This window comes from Xenopus laevis, chromosome 2L (assembly GCF_017654675.1).
Source record: "Xenopus laevis strain J_2021 chromosome 2L, Xenopus_laevis_v10.1, whole genome shotgun sequence".
In the NCBI taxonomy this organism is placed as follows: Eukaryota; Metazoa; Chordata; class Amphibia; order Anura; family Pipidae; genus Xenopus; species Xenopus laevis.
This window is the reverse complement of record NC_054373.1, coordinates 142,629,073-142,655,256: the sequence shown is the minus strand read 5'-3', so window position 1 is coordinate 142,655,256 and position 26,184 is coordinate 142,629,073. Positions and strand designations below refer to the sequence as shown.

Sequence of the window (26,184 nt, the reverse complement as noted above, 5' to 3'; positions counted from 1 at the left end):
TGTCACTGATACACAATCCTCATCAGATGGATGTACCAACATATTCCAGAGAAGTGTAAAAAGGAGTATTGAAGTAAAACCGGTGCCATGCCAGGGGATAATGTCCTCCCAACCTACATCAAACTAAGTTTATACATTAAATGTTAAATAACTATTTTCCTTATGACACTGACAGAAACAAAACGAGTTGTAAAATGCTGAGCTATGATTATTTTATTACACGGCCGGATGTCTCACTCTGGATCCCGAGAGGAAGCAGACTCTAGTGCAGCAGTAGAACCGTCTCCCCATGGAGCGCTCCTCACTCGGTTCCTCTCCTGGCATGGCCGCCTTGCACTACCCAATGTAGAACGGACTACTTTGTCTTCGTACGCCTCTGACAACCGAATAGTTGTACAGTTTTACCTTGTCAAAGCTCTGGTTCCGGAACAGTTTGTTGGAGGTCTCCTAGCAACAGGGAGTCCCTCCTACTTGTGGGCGGCACCTGGTTCTAATACGTAGGGGAACCTGGGTACCAGGATGAGTTACGGAGTTTGCGTTGCAGTCATATGGCGACTTGCACAGTCTAATACTCACAGACGGGAGGGATTGTTAAATTGCGGACTACAAATGGGTCCCCCCGTTCCTATTTTATGATATAATGTGGTGAATGCTTCTAAACCGAAATTGGGGGTTGCAAAGCTGATTTATTGACTTGATTTGGGTCCCCTGTGGACTGTTAACATGACTCACGTGTCTGGAGCACGACAATAAATTTGGGAACACCCCACATTTGATCAAGGTATTGGCTTTTAATTTTTTTGCTATACGTATAACTGGCGGTGGAGGAGGCCAGTACCACTACCTTTCCCCATTACCTCGCATTTTTACAATGACAGATAACCTTACAACAGTTGTATTTGGTCTTTTTGGTTTAAGGCCCCTTTGAGGACCAATTTTGTCTAGGGCCCCCCTTGGTGGAAATAAGTGTTTATTCCTAAATCTAACCCTATTTGGGCTTAAAGCTGGGCTTCCAAAAGTATGTAGGAGAATTAAAAAAGACTTCAGGCTGGTCCCTGCCAAGGCTGTAGTTTCCCATAAGGGTAAGGCCAGACGAGGAGATTCGGGGAGATTTTGTTTCCTGGCGCTCACTGAGGCAACTTTGGGCGACTATTGAAAACGAATTGCCGCGTGTGCATTAGCGCAGGCGATTTTGGGCTGTAGCCTATGGGGAAAAGACGCTGAGGCAGTTCGGGGAGATGGTCGCGCAAAAGACGTGGCGATAAGTCGCCAGGCGACAAAATCTCCTCGAATCTCCTCGTCTGGCCTTACCCTAAGGGAGGCCATTGGGTACCTCTAGCTTTGTAAACAAAGGAATCTGTTGGCAAAGGGCCCACAATCTCTATTTCTGGGATTTAAGATTACAGATCCTAGAATTCAGGAACCGGCAGGGGATGGATTTGCAAAGCCAGTAATCTTTAGTTGTGCAATTGCAACTTACAGCTAGGGTTACCACCTGGGTGGTCATTAATATTGTCATTCACGGGAAAGAAATATAAAAATACAGGAAGAAGGGATTTTTTTCCAGAAAAGGTGGCAACTCTACTTACAGCTCCATGTGTTGATACTTGTATATTGTCCTGTGTAAGACATAGGCTCATTGATCAACACTGGGCACTTCTGCACCTGGGCAGTAACCCATGGCAACCAATTTCTTCATCGCTGCTCTACCTGCATCTGGCTAAAGAAATCTAATCAAGTCAAGAAGTCAAGTCAAGAGTGAGTTTATTGTCATTTCATCCATATACGTTTGTACAGTACACAGCGAAACAAACAACGTTCCTCTAGGATCATGGTGCTACACACAACATAAATGTACCGGACAACAGACAAAAAGTGCAGAAATATGAAACCATTGCAAGACAGGACAGCATAGTGCAGGGACAGGACACACTCAGCAGATGTAATATGTTAAGTAAATAATGCTAAAAAAACGTCAGACATGATGGGTGTATTATTGTGATGATTGCTATAGGTTCCTGCCCAGCTGTGAAAGTGTGTTTGATAAAGTTTATGTACCAGAGACCTTCCCCTCAACTCACTCTGATCCTGGTTAAACCGAAGCCCATTTACACTGCGTTGCTGGCCATCGTGTCAACTACTAATAGACAGCCAGAAAGATCGCTGCTAGTTCCAAGTTGCTAGCAGGGCCTCTGGTGACATCACGAACAAGGAACATTAAGCGGCGGAACATCTCGAACACGGGACTTTCGACGCCTTCTGCAAATGGATATATGTAAATAGAATGGGCTTGAGTGCAGTTGTTAGTGCTTAATCTGAGATGTCTGGAGAAGAACTCTTCTTTTAAGTCCTTGCCACGGTGCTCTACTAAGTGAGTATTGAACTGCAAATACACCAATTAGACCACTCTGCACTGCTCCGTGTGTTCCTTGCTGGTGCTCTGTCTGCAGCGCAGGTCCGGACTGAGAATTAAAATAGGCCCTGGCATTTCAGATACACAGAGGTCCAATCAGCCCACATAGAGACCCAAACAGCCCCCACCAGCCCACTAAATAGTGACTTTCTATGGTACCTTATAGCAGCCCCTCTGGCATTTGCCAGAAACCACAGATTGCCAGTCCGGGCCTGCAGTGCAGCGTCCCCACTGCTTGTCTCACACCAACCAAAGGAAAGACGGCACTCCATTCAAAGGCAGGTTTATTACAGACCCCACAGGGATCTCAAGCTCTACGAGTTTCAGGACTTAATCCCTTAATCATAGGCATATAATCACAAAAAACAGACAAGTTATATACAAAAGGTACATGGCGACCCCTGCTGGGCACAATGCAACACTGCTGTTAAAAACATATTTTCTTTAATCCTCATAATAAAAACAAACTCCCAGAGGAAAAACCTCTTTTGCATATTAAAATACATACTGTTAATTAAAATGATCCCTGTAACCAAGTTACTTCATGTGTTAATTTATATCCCTGGTGTATAAATATTTATCATTAGATTATGGCTATTGATTAAAGTACTGTGTTAGTTGGATACCACTATTGATTAAATAGGTATGAGGGTTTAATTATAACTTGAAATAGGACCATTAAAAACTAATTAAAGTTTCTGTTCGATGTATAATAAAAGTATATGGTTAGGTAAAAATTGGGAAAATATGTATACACAGATATATATAGGTGGACGAATTGTGTATGAAAACTTAAAGGGTATAGCGTGGGACATATTCCCATTAGCGAAATCAAATCAATATAGATAGGAAATGTCATGTCTAGTATTTTACCCCTTAGGTAGTCTAGTCTCTAGCTTCAAAATCCAGAAAGCCTCTCTTAGATTCAATAGTCTCACCTGGTCACCACCCCTTAGGGGTGTCTTGACTTGTTCTATCACCTTTACTAACAAGTCAAGTGTTCCTTTTTTGGAGCATGAGGTAAAATTCTTGCCTATAGGGGACCCCTCATCCTTTTTGTCTATAGCTCTTAAATGCTCCCGTATCCTTTCTTTTAAACAGCGTGTAGTACGGCCTACATATTGCTTCTCACAGCTTTTACATTCTAGTAGATATACCACCCCCTTAGTATTACAATTATAGAAACCATAATTCTGATAGACCCTTCCTGTAACTGTCGATGTAAAGCTGGGCCCCGTAGAAATGACCTTACAGGTTTTACATGTGGTGGCCCCACATCTGTAACTCCCTTTCACTGATTGTCCAATTGTCCCGCTGGCTTTTGTTGTTGAAGTCATTAGGATTGGTGCCAACATCTTACCTAATGTAGGCGCCCTCTTTGAGACACATTTTATATCAGTGGCGACTGTAAATTTACACTGCTTTTTACTCTCTTTTAGCTATGAAAACCCGAAATTTAAACGTTTTGCAAACACACCTGACCCTGAAGCCAGGTACCCGGAGCCTGGTACCCTGTAAATTTCTACCAGTCCATCCGATAGACATGACTAAAATAAAACTGGAATGGGGTAAACTCTCTTTAGAGGAAGGAAAATACACCCCTCTCATCCAACTGAATAGCGAGGGAATCAGAAGGCACCCAGAGATCGACCACAGATTTGGGCTCTTTGTACCTCTTGTAAAGAAAGGCAACTGCACCTTGATTATCGATTCCATCGACGCCAAAGACACCGGCGTTTATGAAGTATGGATGGCACTAGATGGCAGGTTGCATGAAGCCTATCCCAAAACCAAAACTACCATTTCAGACCAAAAGCAAGCCTCAGGTGAGCTCTACATGCATCACTTTATATTATTTCTATTCTTTATAATATGGAAGTGATAATATTTCTTATATAGTTGTGGTGTTGTAAATATCAGCTGTCACTTACCCGTCTTTCTTTTTATATAGGTGCCTCCCGTGCGAACGTTAAACTGACTGTAATGGCGACATCCATAATGAGTACAACTGCTGAGACGGCCTCAAACCAAACCGATTATTTTGTTATGCTACTTGATGATAAACATGGGAGGACTACGATTATTGTAGTGATAGCAGTACTATCAATTCTGTCCGTATCGGCACTGATAACAACCATTATGTGGTAAGTCAGACAAGTGACTAGAGTTTTAAATGAGTTGTTCACCTTTAAATTAACGTTTAGTATGATGTACAGAGTGATATTCTGAGACAATTTGCAATCGGTTTTCATTTTTTTTATATGTGGTTTTTGAGTTATCTTTTTATTCAGCAACTCTCCAGTTTGTGGTTTCAGCAATCTGGTTGCTAGGGTCCAAACTACCCTAGCAACCATGCATTGAGACTGGAATATGAATAGGAGAGGACTTGAATAGAAATATGAGTAATACAAAGTAACTTTGAGGCCTTACAGAGCATTTGTTGTTAGATGGGGTCAGTGACCCCTATTTGAAGGCCTAAAAGCATAAAAATAAAGCAAAAATAAATAAATAATGAAGACCAATTGAAACATTGCTTAGAAATAACCATTGTATAAGTAAAAGTTAACTTAAAGATAAACTACCCATTTAAAGAAATTTCTTTTCCAGCAGCTTAGAATTACAAATGTTTAGTTATAGTGTCCTATTAAGGAAGCGTTCAGCAACCTTACAGTTTCCTTTTTTTTACAGTTGTATCTATTTTCTTGATGATGATGACGATGATGATGATGAAACCACGGATGTTGAAGCCCCAAAGGAGGACACCCCCAAATCAGCTCAATGGTTTGTAATGTGCAGAATATTTGCTTTATTCCTTAAAGCTTTTGATTCTATATATTTGTATCTAACAGAAATAAAAACAGGGGAATGTGTGTGGGGTGGAAATGTCTAGCACAGGCCTTTAAAGAATTAATTTATTACAAACTATTTAGCAAAATACAAATTTGCTCTTATTATTTTAGTAAAGAAGATGATTGGGAATTTTCTATAGAATTAAAGCGAGTTGGTTTATTGGGTTATTTGTCTGATAAAAGTCCCTCTTATTCTGAAGAGTATTAGAATGTATTGTCCTTATTTTGTTTGCAGGAAGGATAGTGTCCAAATTGAGGATGAGACAACGACTGATAGTGAGAGCGAAAAGCAGGAAGCGAAATCTATGAAGGATAGTGTCCATATTGAGGATGAGACAACGACTGAGAAGGAAGAGGAGGAAGCGAAATTTACGTCCACTGAATCGGAGTCTGATAAATCCGATGATTGGGAGTCTGATAAATCCGATAAATCCGCCTCAGAATATGAAAGCGAAACGAGTTCAGAAGAGGAATCAAGTGAGAAACCCGGTTAGACGGATGAAAGTGGCTTAGAAGACTTGAAATGTTTAATCAGCTTCAGTGGATATATTTTCAGAATAAATAAATTTATCATATACCAAAAAGATTTTTGGAATAAAATCGTTTTTATTTCAGCTTTTATTATTAGTGACTAATGTGGAGTCTTGGGGGTATCGACGATGCATTTGTTTGAATTTCTTGGGAATAGAAGAGATACCATGACATTTAAAAAGATACACTAAGGGGCAGATTTATCAAAGGTCGAGGTGAATTTTCAAACTCAAAAAATCCGAATTTCAAGCTATTTTCCATCTAAAACCTGCTGAATTGCTGTTTTAGCCTATGGGGGACCTTCTAGAACCTATTTGGAGTCAATTGCTGGACTTTCAAAAATCAAAGATTTTGGGGGAAAACGTAGATTTAGAAATCGGCCAAATAGGGACCTTTTCAGCCAAAAAACCTTCGACTTAATTTCAGTTGGTCATTTTGAATTAAAATTTTGAAGTTTTTCAATTTCGAAATTCGACCCTTGATAAATATGCCCCTAACTGTTTCAAAACAATACATTTCAGGGGCCATGTCCGATTACTAGGGTTGCCACCTTTTAAAAAAAATGACCGGCCATTGGTGTGGGTGGGAACTAAAGGGGCGTGCCGTGGTGCAAAAAGGGGCGGAGCTGGAGGGCTGTGATGCAAAAGGGGTGGGGCCACACCACCAGAAGCCGAAGAAAATTTACATTTTCACCGGCGGGCAAGGACTTTTGTAAATGGTATTACAAATTACCGGCAGCTACATTGCCAGTAAATGGCTGCTGGGTGGCATAGGTACAGGTAGGACTTTGTCAGTATTGATTGATATGGGCTCAAGCCTCATTGGCTGCTGGCACATGTACAGATGGGGGGACTTGGGGACAATTAATTATTGATACATAATGGCTGCAGGCACAGTCATGGGGGCAATATTGATGGCTATCATATTGGCTGCTGGCACAGGTACAGATGAGGGGAGCTTGGGCCTTGGTGTCAATATTGATGCATAATAGCTGCTGACATGGCACAGGTACAGATGGGGGACTTGGGCCTTGGGCAATATTGATGGATAATGGCTACTGGCACAGGTACATGGGGGCAGTGTGATGGCTGCTGGCAATGCTGCATTGGGGCAAAGTGATGGCTACTGGCACAGGTACATGGCACCATAACATGACAATTAACGAGTATCAGTAAGTACTTTTTTCAGATTGATATTTATATAAATGAAAAGTTTCATTCAATAATAAAAAAACATAATGGTAAGGTAGGAAATACTAATGCAGGACGGCGCTGATTGGAATCCTTGCAGGCCCGGACTGGCAATCTGTGGGTTCTGGCAAATGCCAAAGGGGCTGCTATAAAGGCCAATAGAAAGTCACTATTTAGTGGGCTGGTGGGGGCTGATTGAGCCTCTGTGTACCTGAAATGCCAGGACCTATTTTAATTCTCAGTCCGAACCTGAACCCTTGCCTAGGGTGCCAAACTACCTTGGCCCGGCCCTGCTAGCCATGGCTCAGATCTCAAACAACTAACAACGTTTCAGGCTGAAACACTGCCCTTTTTCAAGTTCCTGAAACCATCAAGGTCATACAGTTTTATACCATTATACACAGAGCCATCTATGGGGCACTTTAGAGAACCACCAATTCACAAAACAGAAAAAAAAGAAAGAAACCTATCCTTATAGCTACAATGTTGCATATAAAACAAAGTGTCCGTATCTTTTCTCTTGTTGCAGAAATCCTGCCATAATCTTAAATGTCGTAACAAAGTATCTGTAAAATCAATGAAACTAAAAATTGGTTTAAATTTTTTTTTCATTTGTATTTTATTTATTTTACCTAAAACCCAATTTAAAAACAATGCCCAAGCATTAAGACCCAATTTATCGGAATATGGGGTTCAAATCATACTCCCGCTGAAGAGCATGGGGTTCCAAAGTCTCCAGACAGCATATCAACATAGTTAAAAGTGCTTTTACACAATCACCTCCTTGGTGAAATTTTGGCACACTATCCACTACCTGGAATTTCAGCTGTTGAACCCCATGGCCTTTCTCAGCAGTGTGGTTTAATTTTTTAATTTAACAGCAGACTTGTGTTCCTGTATCCTCTCCTTTATCATCCGAGTGGTCTGTCCTACATAAAGTTGTCCAGAAGGGAATCACAACTCTCAACATTCACCCGTTGCTGCCTCAGAAGGGGTATCTCCATCACATCCATTCGTTCTGTTATAACATTCTCATCCGACATGATTCGTTTAACACTGATGAATTGAGACTTTGGCAGTGACTTCCTTGTTTGCATTGGAGGAAATCAGTTAAAGTGAAGCAAAGTATTTTTGTATGTAGGTTTAACTAAGAGATCAGTAGTAAGACCTCCCTTTTTTCACAACCAAAGTATCCAAGAACGCAATATGATCAATATCCAAATGAATGGTGAATTTAATAAAGGGCAATGCAGTATTGATATCATGAAAAGCAGATTGGGTCCAAGGGGCCCCTGTCTAAATAGCAAACACATCATTGATATAACGAAACCATGTCATACAATGTTGTTGAAACCATTTGTTCGAATAAATAAATTTGTTACAAAATTCTTTCAGGACCCATCCATGGAGATGTCATGAATTAATGTTCCCATGCAATTTTGATCACAGTTGATGTGGAGAGTGTCTACACCTCCATCCCACATGATTCAGGTTTTGCATGTGTCTAGCACATGTTGTCTCATAGTGTAACATTAATGCTGCAATGTTTAAAGGAGAATTAAAACCCTACCCCCTACTCTCCATAGTCCCCCCTCCCTGCTCCCCCCTGCACAGGTGTCCACTCAAGTAAATGCCCCTAAACAAGTAATTACCCCCTCATTGCAGAGTCATGGCTCACGGGGGCCATCTTCAGCGCTTCTGGAATAGTCAGTAAGTATGTGCCGTATCTGCCGTATTCTGGTCCAAACAATTGTGCATGCGAGGAAAGCCACAGAAATTGCCGAATGGGTAATTACCAGCTTAGGGGCATTTACTTGTGTGAACACCTTTGCGGGGGGAGCAGGGAGGGGGGGAATATGGAGAATAGGGGTTTTTATTAGCAAGGGGGTTTAGTTCCCCTCCCGTGCAACTGCTGGGGGGCCTTTGGGACTGATAGGCAATTGCGTTATATATTCATGGAAAATGTCTTGTTCTCAGAGTTTAGAGGCCCAGTGATCTTGTTGTGGGGCCCAATAACCAGTCATTTCTCTGCTGGAATGTTCATCTGGGCCACATTTAATTGTAAAAATTGTTGCAGAGCAACACAAGCATGAGAAAGTCCACGAGAATGTCAAAGAAGGACGGTGATTGGCTGTTTGGTAGTCCCAATATGGACTGGCAGCCTACATTGAGACTCTGTTTGGCAGTACATCTGGTTTTTATGAAACCAAAACTTACCTCCAAGCCAGGAATTCAAAAATAAGCACCTGCTTTTATGTCACTGGGAGCAACATCCAAGGGGTCGGTGAGCAACCTGTTGCTCGCAAGCTACTGGTTGGGGACCTGTGATGTAGGAGATACTGTTATAATTCACTAAATAGATCCCAATATAATTAGTTGATGTTAAGCTATAGTAAGTATAAGGCAGGTGTAAGTATTGGGATCCCTGTGCTGCTGAGTGCTGAATATTCACCTTGTGTAAGATGCACAACTGAATGCTGCTATCATATGCAGTAACAGTGTAGGTCAAAGCAACTGTATCTGTCACTGTTGCTGTTACTGAATGAGTAGCTCCAAATGTGAAGCACGCAGTGCAGTGACAGACCTTTGCTCAAAACACCTTGCATGGGAGGCTAGCTAGCTTCACATATAGCATTTACTATTGATCAGCATTAGAAGTGCTTACAGGTAGACAGGGTGCTGTAACCAGGCCCGGATTTGTGGAAAGGCCACCTAGGGCGGCAGGATTTTAGGGGGGCGGCATGCTGCCCAACCACACCCACATTGGTTCAAAAACACTGGGGATGCGCTGGAAATACAATCATTTTTTAAATCCCCATTGCTCCGGTCCAGATGATGAAAATTTGCACGAATAAAGGAGAGAGGACAAGGGCGACAAACGGCAGTGGGTCTAGGGGTGCCCACTATGTAAATCCGGCCCTGGCTGTAACTGCTTTTGTTTTCTGCCAGAGGACAGCTGTGGCCAAAACACTCATATGTTGTTAGCGTTGGAACATGGGGCTGTAGAAGAAACCTGCATCGGGTCAGGTAACCTTGAAACACCCGCAAAGTGGTTGGGTTTTGGGCAAAAAGTCCCTGATTCCCTGACCGTATGGGCAATCTGTGGTGAAATTACATCACTTCCAATGATATAAGTAACTATCAAGGCTGCACTTCTCATTTAGTCAATGTGGCATGTGTGTCTGCAACAGTCAACTCTCACATTGTGCCAGTTTCAGTTTAAGATTGTGACCAGATGGCACCTGTACCATCTCAAGAACCTTATGGCTTTCCTCAAAAAAATGCCTACTATATATTGGAGGGTTTTTTTGGTTTTTCCTTATCTATTTTAGCTGTTCCTTTGTAGATGGTTTATAGTTTCGTATAGTAGATTTGAATTCATTTAACCCGAACTTTAACTTTTTATCAAGGATCCAATGCAGGCCGAAATGTAGATGAACACACAGCAATGTATAAATAAACGTTGATTATCCACAAGATACAGAGCTTGCTGTTCCATATAAATATATTATCTGCCTGTATGGTTTTTGAAGTGCAGGTGGAAACCCACACAGACATGGGGGAACATAAAAACTCGTTGCAGATAGTGCCCTAACTAGAATCAAATTGTAGTGCTAACCATTTCACCTCCATGCTGCACAGTAAACTAGCACTGCTTTTTTTTCTTCTTTATTTGTAAACTCAAGCTGTTTTATAATCCATGCATTTAACTGTACAGCAGGGGGCAGTCACAAATCCTAAATCCTTGCTCTAGTACAACGTATTACTCAATTGACATCAGAACTGTGCAAGATGGCAGTATTAGTCACTGGTATTTTTGATTTAGTCTATGTCCACAACAATGTCTGTCTTCAGTAGGTTATAACAGACACCTTAGCTATTTTAAATGAACATAGTGAATGTTGGCAATAGGATATCATATGACCGCAAAGCAGACAGAATACAACTATTATTGGATTCCAACCCTGAACTCGTCTCCTTTCACAAGCAAACAGTTTTGGTCACTTTACTCTGACAACTTAGATTTCTCTCTGTCACATCACGACTTTCCCTTTCATCATTTATTTATCATTATTAGCCTTCATTTGGCATTACCATGTTTATGCAGCACATTCTAGAGAGCATGTGTTGCCATTTACATTGCCCTTTTTTACAATTTTATGAAGCATTCTGGCAACTGATCAGGCCCATTTGGCTGCACTGGCTAAATTCCTACAATGTGGTCCATGTTGTGAGAATGTTCTCATAGACACACTTTGAATGCAGGATTTTCGTCACAATAGAATGGACATGATGGAGGAATCATGTTAAACAACTGACAGGTAGGGGCTTTCGATAGGGGCTTTCAATTGTAACGTCATTGGGTGTTACAAGCAGCATCAGATCTGGACTGGGATTCAAAATAATCTCTGGGGGGGCAATTTAAGTACAAAGAGGCTCAAACAGCCCCCCAACAGCCCAATAAATAGTGATTGTCCATGGCATCTAACAGCAGCCCCTCTAGCAATTGTCAATCTGTGCCTGAGCAGCAGTATTACTGGGGGGGATCAATAATTGGGGATCATCAAAGGTCATTTAACAGGCAGAAAAACAGGACCTGACCAAACATATAGGTCAAGATCAGGAACAATAATCATGACAAAATATGATGTAGAAATGAGCACTATGACCCACAGCCAGAAATAACAGGTATATGTGTACCATAGACACTTGCAGAGTAGCACTGAGCATGAGAAACAGATGTGAATGTACATACATGTGGATATTAGAAGCAATGATACCTGCTGGACTTTGAATTTATGCAAGGGGCACTGACGCTACCAAAGGCAAACCATGATCACATGTGGTAAAACAAAGATAAAGATGACGGTGATACATTGCAATGACCCCATAGTTATCATTAATCACTTCTGTGATATTTTTATGTATGCACACATTTATATTTTATGATTCTGAATGTCAGCACATTCATATTTCATGTCGTTGTTATTAATAGGGAAGAAAGATAAAAAGGCCAGAATATTTTTTCACAAACGGTAGCAACCCTTGCTACTTATTTCCCATCCATGGAAAGGATCATAAAAAAACTTCACAATCAGGGGCGTAACTACAGAGGAAGCAGACTCTGCACCTGCAGGGGGGCCCAGGAGGTATAAGGGGCCCCATGAGGCCCTAATTAATAAACCATTACAATATATATTGTTAAAACAGGGCAACCTCTCAATATGTTGGGGGCCCTAAAATTAATTTGCTGCGGGGCCCAGTAACATCTAGTTACACCACTGTTGACAATCGCCAGTTTTTATGGCCAAAAGTATTTATGGCAATGTAGGGAATTAATCAACCCTGATAAATGTTAATTCTTAATAAGGCCATTAAATATATTAAAATTAGGGATGCACCAAATCCACTATTTTGGATTCGGCTGAATAATGAACCAGATCCTAATCTGCATATGCAAATTAGGGGTGGGAAGCAGAAAACATTTTTTACTTCCTTTTATGACAAAAAGTCATGCAATTTCCTTCCCCGACCCTAATTTGCATATGCAAATGTGGATTCAGTTCAGCTAGGCAGAAGGATTTGGTTGAATCCTGCTGAAAAAGGCAGAATCCCGAACCGAATCCTAGATTCGGTGCATCCCTGATTAAAATAGCCCCCACCACAGGGCTGGAACCAATCCTGGACTGGCAATCTGCGGCCTGGGGCTGATGTAAGATGTCATAGAGAGTTGTCAAGTCTGATTTCCATTTAAATTCTTGTAGTTGCGGAATATGAGCAATGAGGCTTGTTTTTATAGATGTAAAAATGACTTTAAGTTGTATGTACTGCTGCATTTCTAGTTTTGTTTGCTGTTGGTATTGCACTGGTGCAATTTGCATTGTAGAACTGATCAGTAATAAATATGTTTCTAGGCCTTCACATGCTTGTAAAGGCAACTAGTGTAGGTTACAAAAGAAATGTGTTCTGATCTGACCATCCACATAAAACATCACATTTCTAAGACAGTTTGTCCTACTTTTTAATTTCCAACAAATGTATTATGCACTTCTGTTTTAACTGGTTTATTATTCCTTTATTTTACCCTATTGATAAAGAATTTCCACATCCCAGTAGATGAAAATTTCAGTAAAGAAAATATCTCCAATCCCCAGACCTTTCTTTAGGTGGTAAAATGAATTATGAAAGTGCCCCTACTTATCTAACTCATTGCAATAGTAACCGCTGTTGAATCAACTTTTTCTGTTTCAATATAATAGTGATTCTGACACAGATTGCAGTTTCCTTTGATTACATGTAGTTCTATTTCCCCACTAACTGTCAAAGTCTGTCAAAATAGAATTCAATCTTTTAACAGTTTATATACATAAGCCCATTGGTCTTGGTAATATGAACAATAAATAAAAACACATTTTTAATGATGAATTAGTTTAGGTTATTCTGGGTGTTTTATTAAGGGAATATTGTTCCCCCTATTGTAAAATAAAAGGCTCGTATAAGTCACTAAGAAGTTACACGACCATATAAAGGGACAAAGTTTCTAATATCCTCATTTTACAACAGGAGGTACATTATTTATTATAAATAAATGCAAGCAGTGATTGTGTAAAAAGTGAGGATCTCTGCTTAAGTGCCAAAGGCAACGTTTCTGGCTTTATTCCAGCCCTTTGTCAAGCCTGACAAAGGGCTGAAGTAAAGCCGAAAATGTTGCCTTTGGCATTTAAGTAAAGATTCTCACTTTTTACACAGTCGCCAGAGTGCTGCTGTTTTCATTGATTTGTACTATCCTACCAGGGCAGAAGTAAAACGTTCCACTGGGGAACATGAGCCCCCTACAAGATTCAGTGGGGCTCATGTATCAGCACCTGTGCTAATAAATGAGCCACACTGAATCTTGTATATTATAATAAAAATAAAGTGTGCTACATAATGGAGCAGGGTTCATGGGCAGTTACCCATAGCAACCAATCGGTGAATAGCATTTTAAACACAGCTGCAAGTAGAACAATGAATGCAGCGATTTGATTGGTTGCCATGGGTTACTGCCCATGGGAAAATTTGCCCAGTGTTGATAAATGACCCCCAGTGAGTCATGTGATAGAAATTACTAAGCACCGTTTCAAAGGATGTAATTTACAAAATACCCCTAGTATAAAGTCTAGTGTAATATATAGAGATATTCAGCTGATCCCCTCATAGCTGACAGACAACTCCTGCGAGCTACAGGGAACAATTTATCACTTTTAAACACTGGAAAAAATTACCATAATGCAGTATTGCAGCAGACGCTCCTACAAAACATTTAGGGGCCGATTTATCGAGGGTCGAAGTGAAAATTTGAATTTAAAGATTTGAATTATCGAGTTTATTTTAGTGTTATTCGACTAGGGAATAGTTAAAATTCGATTTAAGTTTTTAAAAAATTAGAATTTCGAATTTTTTTCCCATTAACTCGAAATTCAACCCTTGATAAATCTGCCCCTTAATGGGTAGTTAATTGGCTTCTGGTGAAATAGAGCCTAGTGTGTGGTGTAGATAACTTTGATTGCATTATATAAACAAATAATAATAGTTTCACGTTTTGGCCACTTAGTCACTAAACTTAATATAATTGTCTGTCTTAATTATTTCACAGTGTTTGTAGAGCTGGTCACAAATGGGCAGACGAAGAAAAATTCACTGGCACTCAAGTAATACTTGCAGGGTGAAACCCTTGCCTTAAATTTATTCAATGCGGCATGCAACGTTTCGGGGACAACCCCTTTATCAAGCATGGGCAGAGCCAGCCATTCAGCTACTTACCTGCCACACATCAGGAATTCTATGGCACCGGCTGTCAGGGCCCAAGTAAATTACTGACCAGTTTGCCAAGTCCCAGCTGTGGACACTTTGGGGACAGGGTCGGAAACTGGGGGGAAAAAACAGGTGGGTCTCCACCGGTCCAGGTCTGCCCCCCCCCAATCGGCAGCCCCTCTGTAAAAATTTAAAAGAAGAAACAAGTGACACGTACACGTCATGACATGGCGCAACATGTGTGTGTGGGGTGGGGTTGGTTTGGAAGTCGAGAGGGAGCTGGTGGCTGCCAGGATGGCCCGGGAAGGCACATTTATCAAAGGTTGAATTTCAAATTCATGTGAGTTTTTTAAAACTCCCATAAACTCCCATGAACTCGCAATTTGACAAATTGAAATTTATTATAGAAATCAAATTTTTTCAACTTGGGTGAATAGGATTGACCCGAAAACTCATATCTAATTCGAATCAAATTTGATTCTAATTTTAAAAACTCGGTTCGAGTTTTTTTCTCTGAAAAATTCTTGATGTCAGGAAGGCTGCATACAACTCCAAATTGATCCCTGGACAGCTCTCATTGACTTAAACAGCAATTCGGCAGGTGAATAGTCGAATTTGAGTTCTTAAAGGGCCAGAGTATGATAAGTCTCGAATTTGAATAACTCCCAAGCCGAATTGAACAGTTTTGACATTTAATTAAACCTTTATAAATCTGTCCCTTGGTGTTGCAGCCCCGGTGGGCTCCCAATGCCCAGTCCAATGCTGTTTGGGGAAAGTATACAGCCAGTTCAGCTAATGACCACACAAATGAATGCAGTTACAGTATGTACAGTACAAAACAGATTTACTAATTGGAAATTGGAAAGCAAAAAGAACATCAAAACTAATGTTTTGGGGTGTATTTCTCTTAATAGGCCAGGAGGTAAGGACAGGGCCGCTACCTTGCACATGCAAATGACTCCCTTGCCCACATCTCTTAGATCCTGTGCTAGCTAATACAGTGAGTGCTGGATCCCGAGGCCATGTCATGGGTCTCAGTGCAATGAAAGGGAGCACAGAGGCCTGTGGATATTTGCACACAGCCAAACACACTGTGCAATGTACAAAAAAATTGGCAATTAAGGCCCATAGTTTCCTTAGCCTCAATGTTACGCTAACCAGTCTAACAGCAAATCAACCTTCTGATATAGCAGCCTGTGTCTGCTTCAGTATGCAAATAAAAATGCTGGAACTTCCACTGCAAATGAGATTTGATCTCTATTGAACTATAAACCTTATGCGTTTCAAGATTAAATTTGCCCGAACTAACAGGAGCTTCCAATTAGACATTGCTTGATTGAAAGCTGCCATCTGTTTTGTCATTTACTGTTTCTGTTATATTGGGGGGGGGGGGAAACCCTTGGTAAGTAAGCGCTTCATTCTGTTATAATTTGAGAATACCCTTTTATGTTCTGTCTAATAGAACTTGAATAGGTGCCATGATGGTATTGAATGGTATTTGGAAACCATTTATAGTACAAGATAATGTTCACTTGGATCCATTGTACACTTACTCATTTATGATACAGTAAACTGTACTTTTTTTGGAAGACACCAGTTGACCTTCCCTCCATAACAATATACTTCCTATTGCCAAAAATAATACTGACTTTACCTATGTAACTGAATTATAAATCACCCCAGCTATAACCTGGTAACTATTCATACAGGCCCATACTAGCGAGATGCAGATGACTCATTCTTGGTGTATTAAGTCAAATGCTTGTAGTCACATGGAGCAATAAAACTAGGAGCAGGTGGTTGCACAGACATGACAAATGCATTATTTGTGTTGAGCACCTGACGGTGTTGCATGTCCCTATGTGTTTGTTTGTGTATCTGTAGATGTGGATTTGTGTATAGAGATGACTTGTCTTAGTATGCAAGAAGGCAGGGTAGACCAGCCACCCCAGATACAAACACATCAAAGGCAAAAGCAGTGCCTGAATATCTGAATGGTGCAAAGATAACTGCCATCTAGGACCCTAGCAATTTTGTTTTATTTTACTTCAATAAATTTTTATTGTTTATCACAACATTAGTGTACAGTCAATTACTGCTCAGTTTTGTTTTATTTACTGTTTCCAAAAGGACAAGATTTGGGAAGGTATATGTGTCCTGAATACATTTAATATAGAGGTCCCCATACAGGGAAGTTGAAAAAGGAAGGGTGTATGGAGGACCATATGAAAATATATCACCCCCATTCCATAGCTTCAAGGATGGTAAAATGGCAACTTAATTTATACCCACCCTAGAACCCCTGATCACAGCAATGGGAACAAACACCTCTAGATCTTTATAATGCAACATCCATTGCTGCTTTATATTTCCATACCTCCCAAATGTCCTGTTTTTCGCAGGACAGTCCCGATTTTGACAGCTCAACCCACAGTCCCGAGTTTGTTACTGATGTCCCGACTTTCTCTTTGATCACCTGCACTGAAACGGCAGAAAAAGATGCAATGTTTCTAACTTAATTGGCAGAGAGCCCAGAATATGTGGCAGGTGCACATTTGTGCAAATGTTACTTTTGTTACTATTTAAGATAAACAAGTCTCTTGGGGAAACTGTGAAGGGCAATTCACCTTCATTAGCAAAACAGTACACATAAAAAAATAACACATAAAAACCCCAGAAATATGTTCAAACTTTCATAACCTGCCATATTCTGTAAAATGAACATGGTAATTAGGGGGGGTGGCCACACAAATGGGTGTGGTCAAATATGTCACCATGTTCCGCATGGCAGATCTTTTTGTCCCTCTTTCTGTTTTCCAAAATGTTGGGAGGTATGTATTTCACATAATGATTAATTTCCTAACGTGTTTGCTGTAGGATCCCCTATATGCTAAGGAGCCAGCAGCACAGACAGCCAGTAAGCCAAGTGCCAGGTTTTTAGGAGTCCCTTTATTTAATACAATTTACTCCCAGTAGATATCTGTGCCCACTAGCAGAGCCTTCATAACACAATGACAGAATTGCACCAGGCTCATAATAATGCAATGACTGTCTGCATTCTACAAATGTTTGCAGCGTTATGAATAATGGGGAAGAGCAAGTACTGGTATAGGCATTTTAGAAGGTCTGGGCCCAATAGTACGTATGTTCTATACAAATGTTGTTTGCACTGTTATTTCAGGTTGATGTTCTTGTTATTTTAAACCAATAACTAATTTAAACCCCAACAGGATATTATAAATGTACTTAGTAAAAAGTGCATTAGCAGAAAGCCCACATACTCACTGCACACCACCCTAAAAGGAACTTTGCCCTTAGACTGAACAAGGACATAACAGCTGTCTGAGTACAGTAGGTCACATGAATTTGACAAAGGAGATGTAAAGTAAACTCTTTACAGAGGTTCAGTGCAGTGAATTACTCACTGACCATTCCATCTTTCGTTATATACAGTAGCGCACTATGGTCTTTGTTTGTTTTGTAAATTACAAGGACATTGATAGAAATTTACTAAGGTGTTTTATGAATAAATTAAAGCACAAGGCAAGGGCCAAGTGCTTGTATACAGGGCATAGCATTCTATGACAAGTCTTATATCTGCCAGCAGCTTCTTCCTATGAACTGTTTAATGTGAATGGGCAGAAATTTTGATTATATTGTCCCATACCCACTGAGCTACAATTCTCATGCAGCCAATCACTCAAAATCACCATAAGGCTAATGGCACTGAAGGCTTCTTTCTGCCGGTTACACAACACAACAAACACAACACGCTCAGGTGTGACTATAGGCATCTTACAATGCATTGTGAAATCCTTTTTTACATGAGCTCCTCAATAGCACACACTAGGTCTGGCTTAAAAGGCTAATGGTATCAGCTTCCTGGTAGCTTCTCCCCATTCTGCTGCATATATTTTATACACTTTTGATTGAAGTTTTTTTTTTTATTAAACTATATTGTATAGCTACTATTGTTAAGTATGCATTGTCATGCCAAAATTCACTCCTTGTGCACGCAGGCCAACACTGTAGCTGTGCATGCAGATAAACGAACGAGCGGAGGCCAGTATAACGGCAGAGAATTAGCCCTGTGTGGCACTACCCTTAAGGTGGCCATACACGGGCCGATAAAAGCTGCCGACAGACCAGGTCGACAGTTTATTGGCCCGTGTATGGGGCCCTCCGAGAGGCTTTCCCAATCGATATCTGGCCAAAAGTTGGGGCAGATGTTGATCGGGTAGGGTTAAAAATCCCGTCAGATCGCGGACCACATCTGCTCGGTGATGCAATCCCGCGATCCGACCGCCTGTAGTCCTGCATTATGATCCGATCGTTGGGCCCTACAGCCCACGATTGGATCAGTATCGGGGAGAGATCCGCTTGTTTGTCAACCTCTCCAAATGAGTGGACCTCTCTGTGTATGGCCACCTTTAGATTCAAAATAGTCCCTAGCACTTCAAGTTCACAGTGTCCCAAACAGCCCCCTAGCCTAATAAATAATGACTATGGTATCTTTTAGCAGCCAGGCGAAGTTTCCCTCTAAGCTTTTCGAACATGCATGCACATCAATCGCACACAAGAAATTGTGGTGTACAATTTTGTGATCAACCTGGCTTTTTGCCGCCCCTGGAAACCTCTCTGGCGCCGCCTGAGGCGATCGTCTCAGCTCGCCTCATTGGCAGAGCTCCCCTGCTTGGACCAGGTCTGGACTGGGATTCAAAACAGGCCCTGGCATATCAAGTATTCAGAGGCCCAAACAACCCCTCACCAGCCCGCTATATAGTGAGTGTCTATGGAATCTTGCAGCAGCCCCTGTGGCATTTGCCATAAACCACAGATTGCCAGTCTGGGCTTCCTTGGGCCGTACCAACTTATACAACCCCCATTCATATATAGCATTGCAATTACATCTGTCAATTAAAACAGATGTTTTCATCATGTGCAAATCTATTGTTTTTTCCTTGTGCCAATGCCTCCAATATTTAGAGCAGAGGTTTGAATGCCCATCTGCTGCCAAGCATCTCAAAAAACACTCAAATTTGGATATAGAAGATCAATTTCCATTGAAATGGCCACAGAGGAAGCAATTTCCTAAGTTTAATACAGCCTCCTTCCTCCTCCTTTGCCCTATTTAAGAGAGGGAAAAAAACATTTATAGTACAATTGTGAGTAACCCAAAAATGTTCTGCCTGATATTTCTAATTCTGCCATGTGTGTCAGCAAAATGTGTCCACCTGGCAGCCAGTGGGAGGGAGAATCACATGCATTAGATCTCCTTTTCAAGCCCCTCGTATATACAGTCCATGTGCCTGTGAGGAGCATGTTAATGACTTCCTTGTGTAACTCTCCAGTGCTGTGTGGTCTATCTGCTAATTTCACACATTGCCAGGTGCTTTACACATCCCTAATTAGATCATTAGAGAAGACTGCAAAGAAGACATAAAAAAAGAACTTTCTCTGATGCCAGTCAGTGCATTAAATTAAATATGTCAGCTACAGGGGGATACAGAGTATTTTGTGCTGACTAGACATATAATGGGGAATGTATTTAAATGTATTTAAAAATCTAAAGTAATTTCGTTTTTGCGAATGTTTATTGATGCACGCAATGTGAAATCATTCGCTGGTAATTATTACATCACTCATTATTGCTAAGCAAATGTTTGCATTAACACCTGCTCTGGAATTTCCTTAAATATTTAGTCTCAAAAATTACAATAAACTTTTTTTTTTTGTGAAACATTTAGAATATGTATTTTTTTTTAAACATTTAGAATATGTATTAGAAACTGACCCATTGATCTACACAGAGTTTCTTTCGTTCTTATAGGGCTGCAAAATGCAAACTGCAAAAATGCAGTCTCCCCCCTTCCCCTTCAGAATTTCAATGTAATTGTAGGTATCAGCTAAGCAGTGCCTGATTGTTGTGATGGGCAATATGGATTCCAATTACTGTCCAGGTTTGGAAAATCACTGAGCTTTTTGAGCAAGTGGTTTGTCCACGAAACGCGTCAAAGCTATGGAGCTATTTGGCTCATCATGCTCTATTGTCATTTTTTAACAATTTTCAATAAATAGATGTTTTATATTTGCTGGTACTCCGTGACTACGACAGTTTGGAAAATCACTGCGTTTGTTTGCATATAATGTCACTTCTGTTCCTGGCATCAATATCAGTATTAGTGGCCTATTTATGAATCCTCGATTACTTCTGGTCGAGTTTTTTAGGGGGAAAACTCAATTATTTAGGGGGGAAACTCAATTATTTAGAGGAAAAAACTCCAATTCTTAGAGATTTATTATATTCCAAAGCTGCTAAAAATCTGAATCCGAAATGACTCCATCTAAAACCTGTCGGTCATGTAGAAGTCAATGTCAGATGTCCCTTTTACAATCTGAAGATGTTTCTTGACATAATGATCTGTGCTGGTTTTTGTACGAAAATCCAAAATAGTCAGGGTTTTCGTATGTCAGCTCGAAAAAATCGTATGATCTGGCCATCAAGTTGGAAAAAGTTGTACGATTAAAATTGTCATATGATTTTGTCAAGATTTTTCCTGCACCGACTTTTTCTAGCTGATTTTTTGATAAATGAGTTAAATTTGTGGATGGGAGGTTAACTTTGTTTTAATAAAAAAAATTGGATGAATTTTCATTTCAGTTTTAATAAATGCCCCCCTTAGTGACCCATTCACTTAGGGCATTTGAGTGGAGGCTAAGGATGTAATATGCTAAGGGATCACTGGAATTTTGACGAATGCATTGAAATTGAGAAAATCCACTGATACTTCAATCCTTTTGAATTTCGGTTGTAATTTTGTCAGGAGAGTCATATGCGGGCCTGAATGTGTAACACAGGTCATTGTGGGAACCCTGGACTTCAGAGGTAGTTGGAGGGGTTCCCTTTTAACACTACCATAAGATATAGCAGTAGGGTAACTGTTTTACAGATCTGCTTGTGCTAGATCATGGTAATAAATATAGAGTAAACCTGGGATAGAAGAGCTAATAAAAGTGTCTGGAAATCAAGGAAATGAAGCAAGCAGGTGAATATATAAAAGTGGCAATTATGATGCAATCATTGCTGTGGGAGTGCTTACATTACATAATGCCATCAATTGGCAAATGAATCATCACCAAACATACCACATTAGCAGAACTATTGCATCAGAAAAATAGTTTCATACAAAGAAACCCTGGGTAGTGGCAGTGTAACAGTGGTCAGGAAAGGATACGTCTAGCTCTGGTCATAGCCAGAACTTGATCAGCCAGTTATAGGACTGACCCCATTGATTTGCAAAAAAAAAAAACATCTGCACAGCTTTTTTCTCCTACAGTAACTACATTGTTCCTTCTTCGGTTGGACTTTGTCCTGCCCCAACCCAGTGAAACCCACTTAAGTTGGCCGTACAATAGCCAATAAAAACTGCCAACTAAGCCACCAAATTGGCAGCTTCTTGACTTATGAGATAAACTGGGATAGGGGTCCGCAAACAAAGTATAGTTATCACTCACCACATTTTGGAAGTGGCCCAGGTGCACCTCCCTGAGGCCTATGACTAAGTGTTTGTAAACACGAAACGTGTAAGGCTGCGGACACAATAAACCTTTTCTACTTTTTGAACAGCCTGCTGGAAGATTGCCTTTATTCTGAGTGCCAGTTTATTGACTTATGTTTGGGGCTCCTGGGAAGGCCTGCCCAACCAGTACCTTCCCAAAAATCAGCCAGATATATATTGGACAAGTTTGAAAATCCTTTCAGGTAAGCAGCGCCGATTCTGAGCCCAGATGCCACCCCCTCTCTTCCTCTCCGCGCTTAAAAATCAGCATCGGAGCGGGTCAAAAGGGGGCAGCATCGCTACTGCGTTGAGTGCAATTGCGCTCTTTGCAGTAGCAGAGCTGAATTTCTGGGTTAAAACCCGGAAATGCGTCTTAAAGTTACAAGAGGCGGCTTTTTGCCACCACTTGCAACTGGCCGCTCGCTGCTGCCTGAGGCAACAATCTCACCTTGCCTCATGGCAGGAGCGGCCCTGCAGGTAAGGGCCACTTCAGCACATTGATGCTATTATCACTTGCTGGGACTCTGTGGTCTGCGGTTTGTGGCCCAGAGTGTGGGTGGCCAAATTAGGCAAAGATGCACTTGTTTGACTGATTTGGCCACCCAATAAACTAGATTTTTAAGTGAGTGCAGAGATGTAATCCTATCACATTATCCATTCAAAAGAAATGAACACAGATGATTACATAGAAGTGATCTTATGTTCCTGCTGATCAACCCGTTGACACAGGCGGTCTTGCCATGAGCCAAGTTGAGCTTCTTAGGGGCAGTGCTGGTGCCCCACATGTTACCAGGGATGGCAAAAGTGGTAATACTTACAGTACATCGGCTTTGCAGTTTTTTTTCTTTTTTTTAATTCCAATTTTGCCCTAGGTCTTGCCTTTTGTAGCCTTTCCACATTTCCAATCCATACCTGGGTGCAGATATAGGACATTCCTAGTATATATAAGGCTATATATTAGCACCTAGTGGCATATTTACTAAAGGACAAAAGATAATTTTGGAGTATTCTCACAAAAAAATTAAAAGTTGTCACAACACAGGCTTATGACCTATTTTTCTTTGTTCCTACGTGCTTGAATGTACTGTTTGTTTCTGTTATAACAGAAACATAAATATTATTTCAGAGCAAAAGAGCAATGTTAAATATGGCATAAAATATGTGTATGGATGAGTGGGCAAAATCCATACACACTGTATACATATATAGAACTATAATATATTTGCAATGGAATCTTCTCCTGCCTTTTAGAATATATGGCTCACCCTGTAGTTTCCATAGGAACTGATGTGTATTTGATTAGAAAAGGCAGCATCTTCCCCTATCTCCCACCCCCTTACATCTCCCACTCACACCCCTTCATTTCCCAGTGCTTGGCCTCTACCTCCCTTTGCCTGCCTGTGGCAGTTGCATTAAGAGAGAGCGAGCGAGAGAGAGTGTGTTTGTGTGTATTAATGGTAATTATCCATACACTTGTAAGAGATGCATGCAAGCACATACCCAGGGGCATATCTACACAAACTCATAATACACATTATTACATTAATTACTATCATTACAGTTATGCACATAATAAAGATTCTGTAGCAGTTAGAAGGTGCAGACAAAGCTTCTGTACGTATAAAATATATACTGTATAAAGAATAGTCTATACATGTATTGATCACTAAGAGAGGGGTACAATCCCCCAACATTTCAGATTTAACTGAATGTATCCATGTGGGCTGGGGGAGAATTGTTTTTGGAAGGCACCAGTGGGTGCCCCCCCCCTAAAGTTACCACCCTAGGCACAGAACCTTGGTGTCTATATTGTAAATACAGCCATGCTTATAGCCACACTGACATAGTCAAAATAAATATAGTGAAAAATATTAAAAATAACGCGTTTTGTGCCAAACAGCACTATGAGCCTATGATTACATGTCATCTGGCAACAAAACGCATAAGGCTCTGCCAGAGATGTAAGTCATTATATTTACATGGTGTCTATGGATTCTTTAAGTACCCACCGCCTTATTGTTTTTTTTACACAATCCTTCTGTGCCATTATTAATTATATTACATTAGCAGAAGGCTATGCATTTTCTTACAACCAGAAGTTTGTTGCAGACATTTCCATGCGATATTTGTATTCAAGCAGTGTTTTTATTAGTTTACAATGTCACAAGAGCAAACTCATTTATCATAGAAGTGCAGCTGGCTCCACTGTGTCATATACTGCTTGCATTGCACCATAACTGCTGTACAAAATGTAGTTCAAGGGCAGTTTGTGCTGATGATTATAATGCTGGAGGAGAGATGTGTTTACACATTGCTAAAATTCAGCATTCATGTGTAGCTGTGACTTGCATTCCTGCCAACATCCACCAATACAAAGTTCCTTATTGCTGAACCTAAAGTAGGCCATGGATAGGCCAACATGAGCTGCCAACTTGGCTATTCCAAACCGTGTACGGGGTGAAACGTTGACCTGTCCAAACAATATCTAGTGGGGTATTGTTTATATTTTTATGATGCCATTTTGAAACTTTCAGGTGAGTGCCCTGATACGGCCCTGTCTGCATATGATTGGCTGAGGGGTCAAGTGACCAGCCAGTCATCTTGAAAAAGGCAGATCTCTCCTGTATGCCTAGCTTGTTTACAGTGGCGTAACTATATAGGAAGCAGACCTGGGAGGCCTAGGCCTACCAAGTTTCGCCTGCTGCTGAGTCAATAAGTGACTACCTTGATTGCTTGCTGGAAGTCAAAAATGTACCTTAATACTAAATGCAAAAAGGGAAGACTTAAGGGGTCATTGATGACCCATGGGGGCACAAGTGCAAGAGAGGGTGCAAGAATGTGCCGGATCAAAATTCTGGTGCTCCATGCAAAAAGAATCTGAATGATGTTCAAGGTACAGGACGAATCAGGGTGAGTGGTGGTGCCTACATGCCTCCCTCCACCTCATTTTGAATTGAGTGCTGACAAAATGCTGGACCCCTAAGGAGGTCCTCAGCCCACAAGTTCTAGGGCAGTGGCTGACAGGGAGATTAGTCGCCCGCAATTATGTATGCAACAAATCTGCCGATAATGCATCGGCAATAAAAAAAAGTACAATGGTACTGTGCCTTGTGCCTGCACTTTAGGATGGAACTACTTTCTGTCAGGCTGTTGAATCAGTCTCAGTGGGACTTGGCTTTTACTATTGAGTGCTGTTCTTAGATCTACCAGGGAGCTGTTATCTTGTGTTAGGGAGCTGCTATCTGGTTACCTTCCCATTGTTCTTTTGTTTGGCTGCTGGGGGGGAAAGGGAGGGGGGGTGATATCACTCCAACTTGCAGTACAGCAGTAAAGAGTGATTGAAGTTTATCAGAGCACAAGTCACATGACAGGGGGCAGCTGAGAAACTGACAATATGTCTAGCCCCTTGTCAAAATTTCAAAATTGAATATAAAAAAATCTGTTTGCTCTTTTGAAAAATGGATTTCAGTCCAGAATTCTGCTGGAGTAGCACTATTAACTGATGTGTTTTGAAAAAACATGACAGTGTCCCTTTAAGAGAAATGACAAGCAGCATTTTTTCTCAGGACAACACATCAATTATTTTATATCTCTTTCCATTGTATATAACAAGAAAGGCTGGCCTTATATACACAAACATAAGCAACTATTGCTGAGAAATGCAGGGGTTCGTATTCTGGACTGATTCTGGACTTCCTGCTGCCTAAGGCTTCCGACCTGATACCCCCCCCCCCACACACACACACACACACACACTCCCTTCACTTATCTCTCTTGTACTTGGAGGCAGGAGAAAAGATTTCTAGTACAGAGACCAAAATTTCACTTTTGTACACAAAACGTGCCAA

The 26,184-nt window shown here is 40.8% G+C and overlaps 1 protein-coding gene across 1 annotated transcript; it reads left to right on the top strand.

Annotated features, from left to right (window-relative positions):
* The first annotated feature begins 228 nt into the window (after window positions 1-228).
* On the top strand, window positions 229-4,579 carry LOC121399734. Its single transcript, XM_041581290.1, has 3 exons — window positions 229-442; window positions 3,853-4,239; window positions 4,365-4,579. The coding sequence occupies exons 1-3, from the start codon at window positions 229-231 to the stop codon at window positions 4,559-4,561; spliced, it is 798 nt and encodes a 265-aa protein (XP_041437224.1). The 3' UTR covers window positions 4,562-4,579.
* Window positions 4,580-26,184: the final 21,605 nt, after the last annotated feature.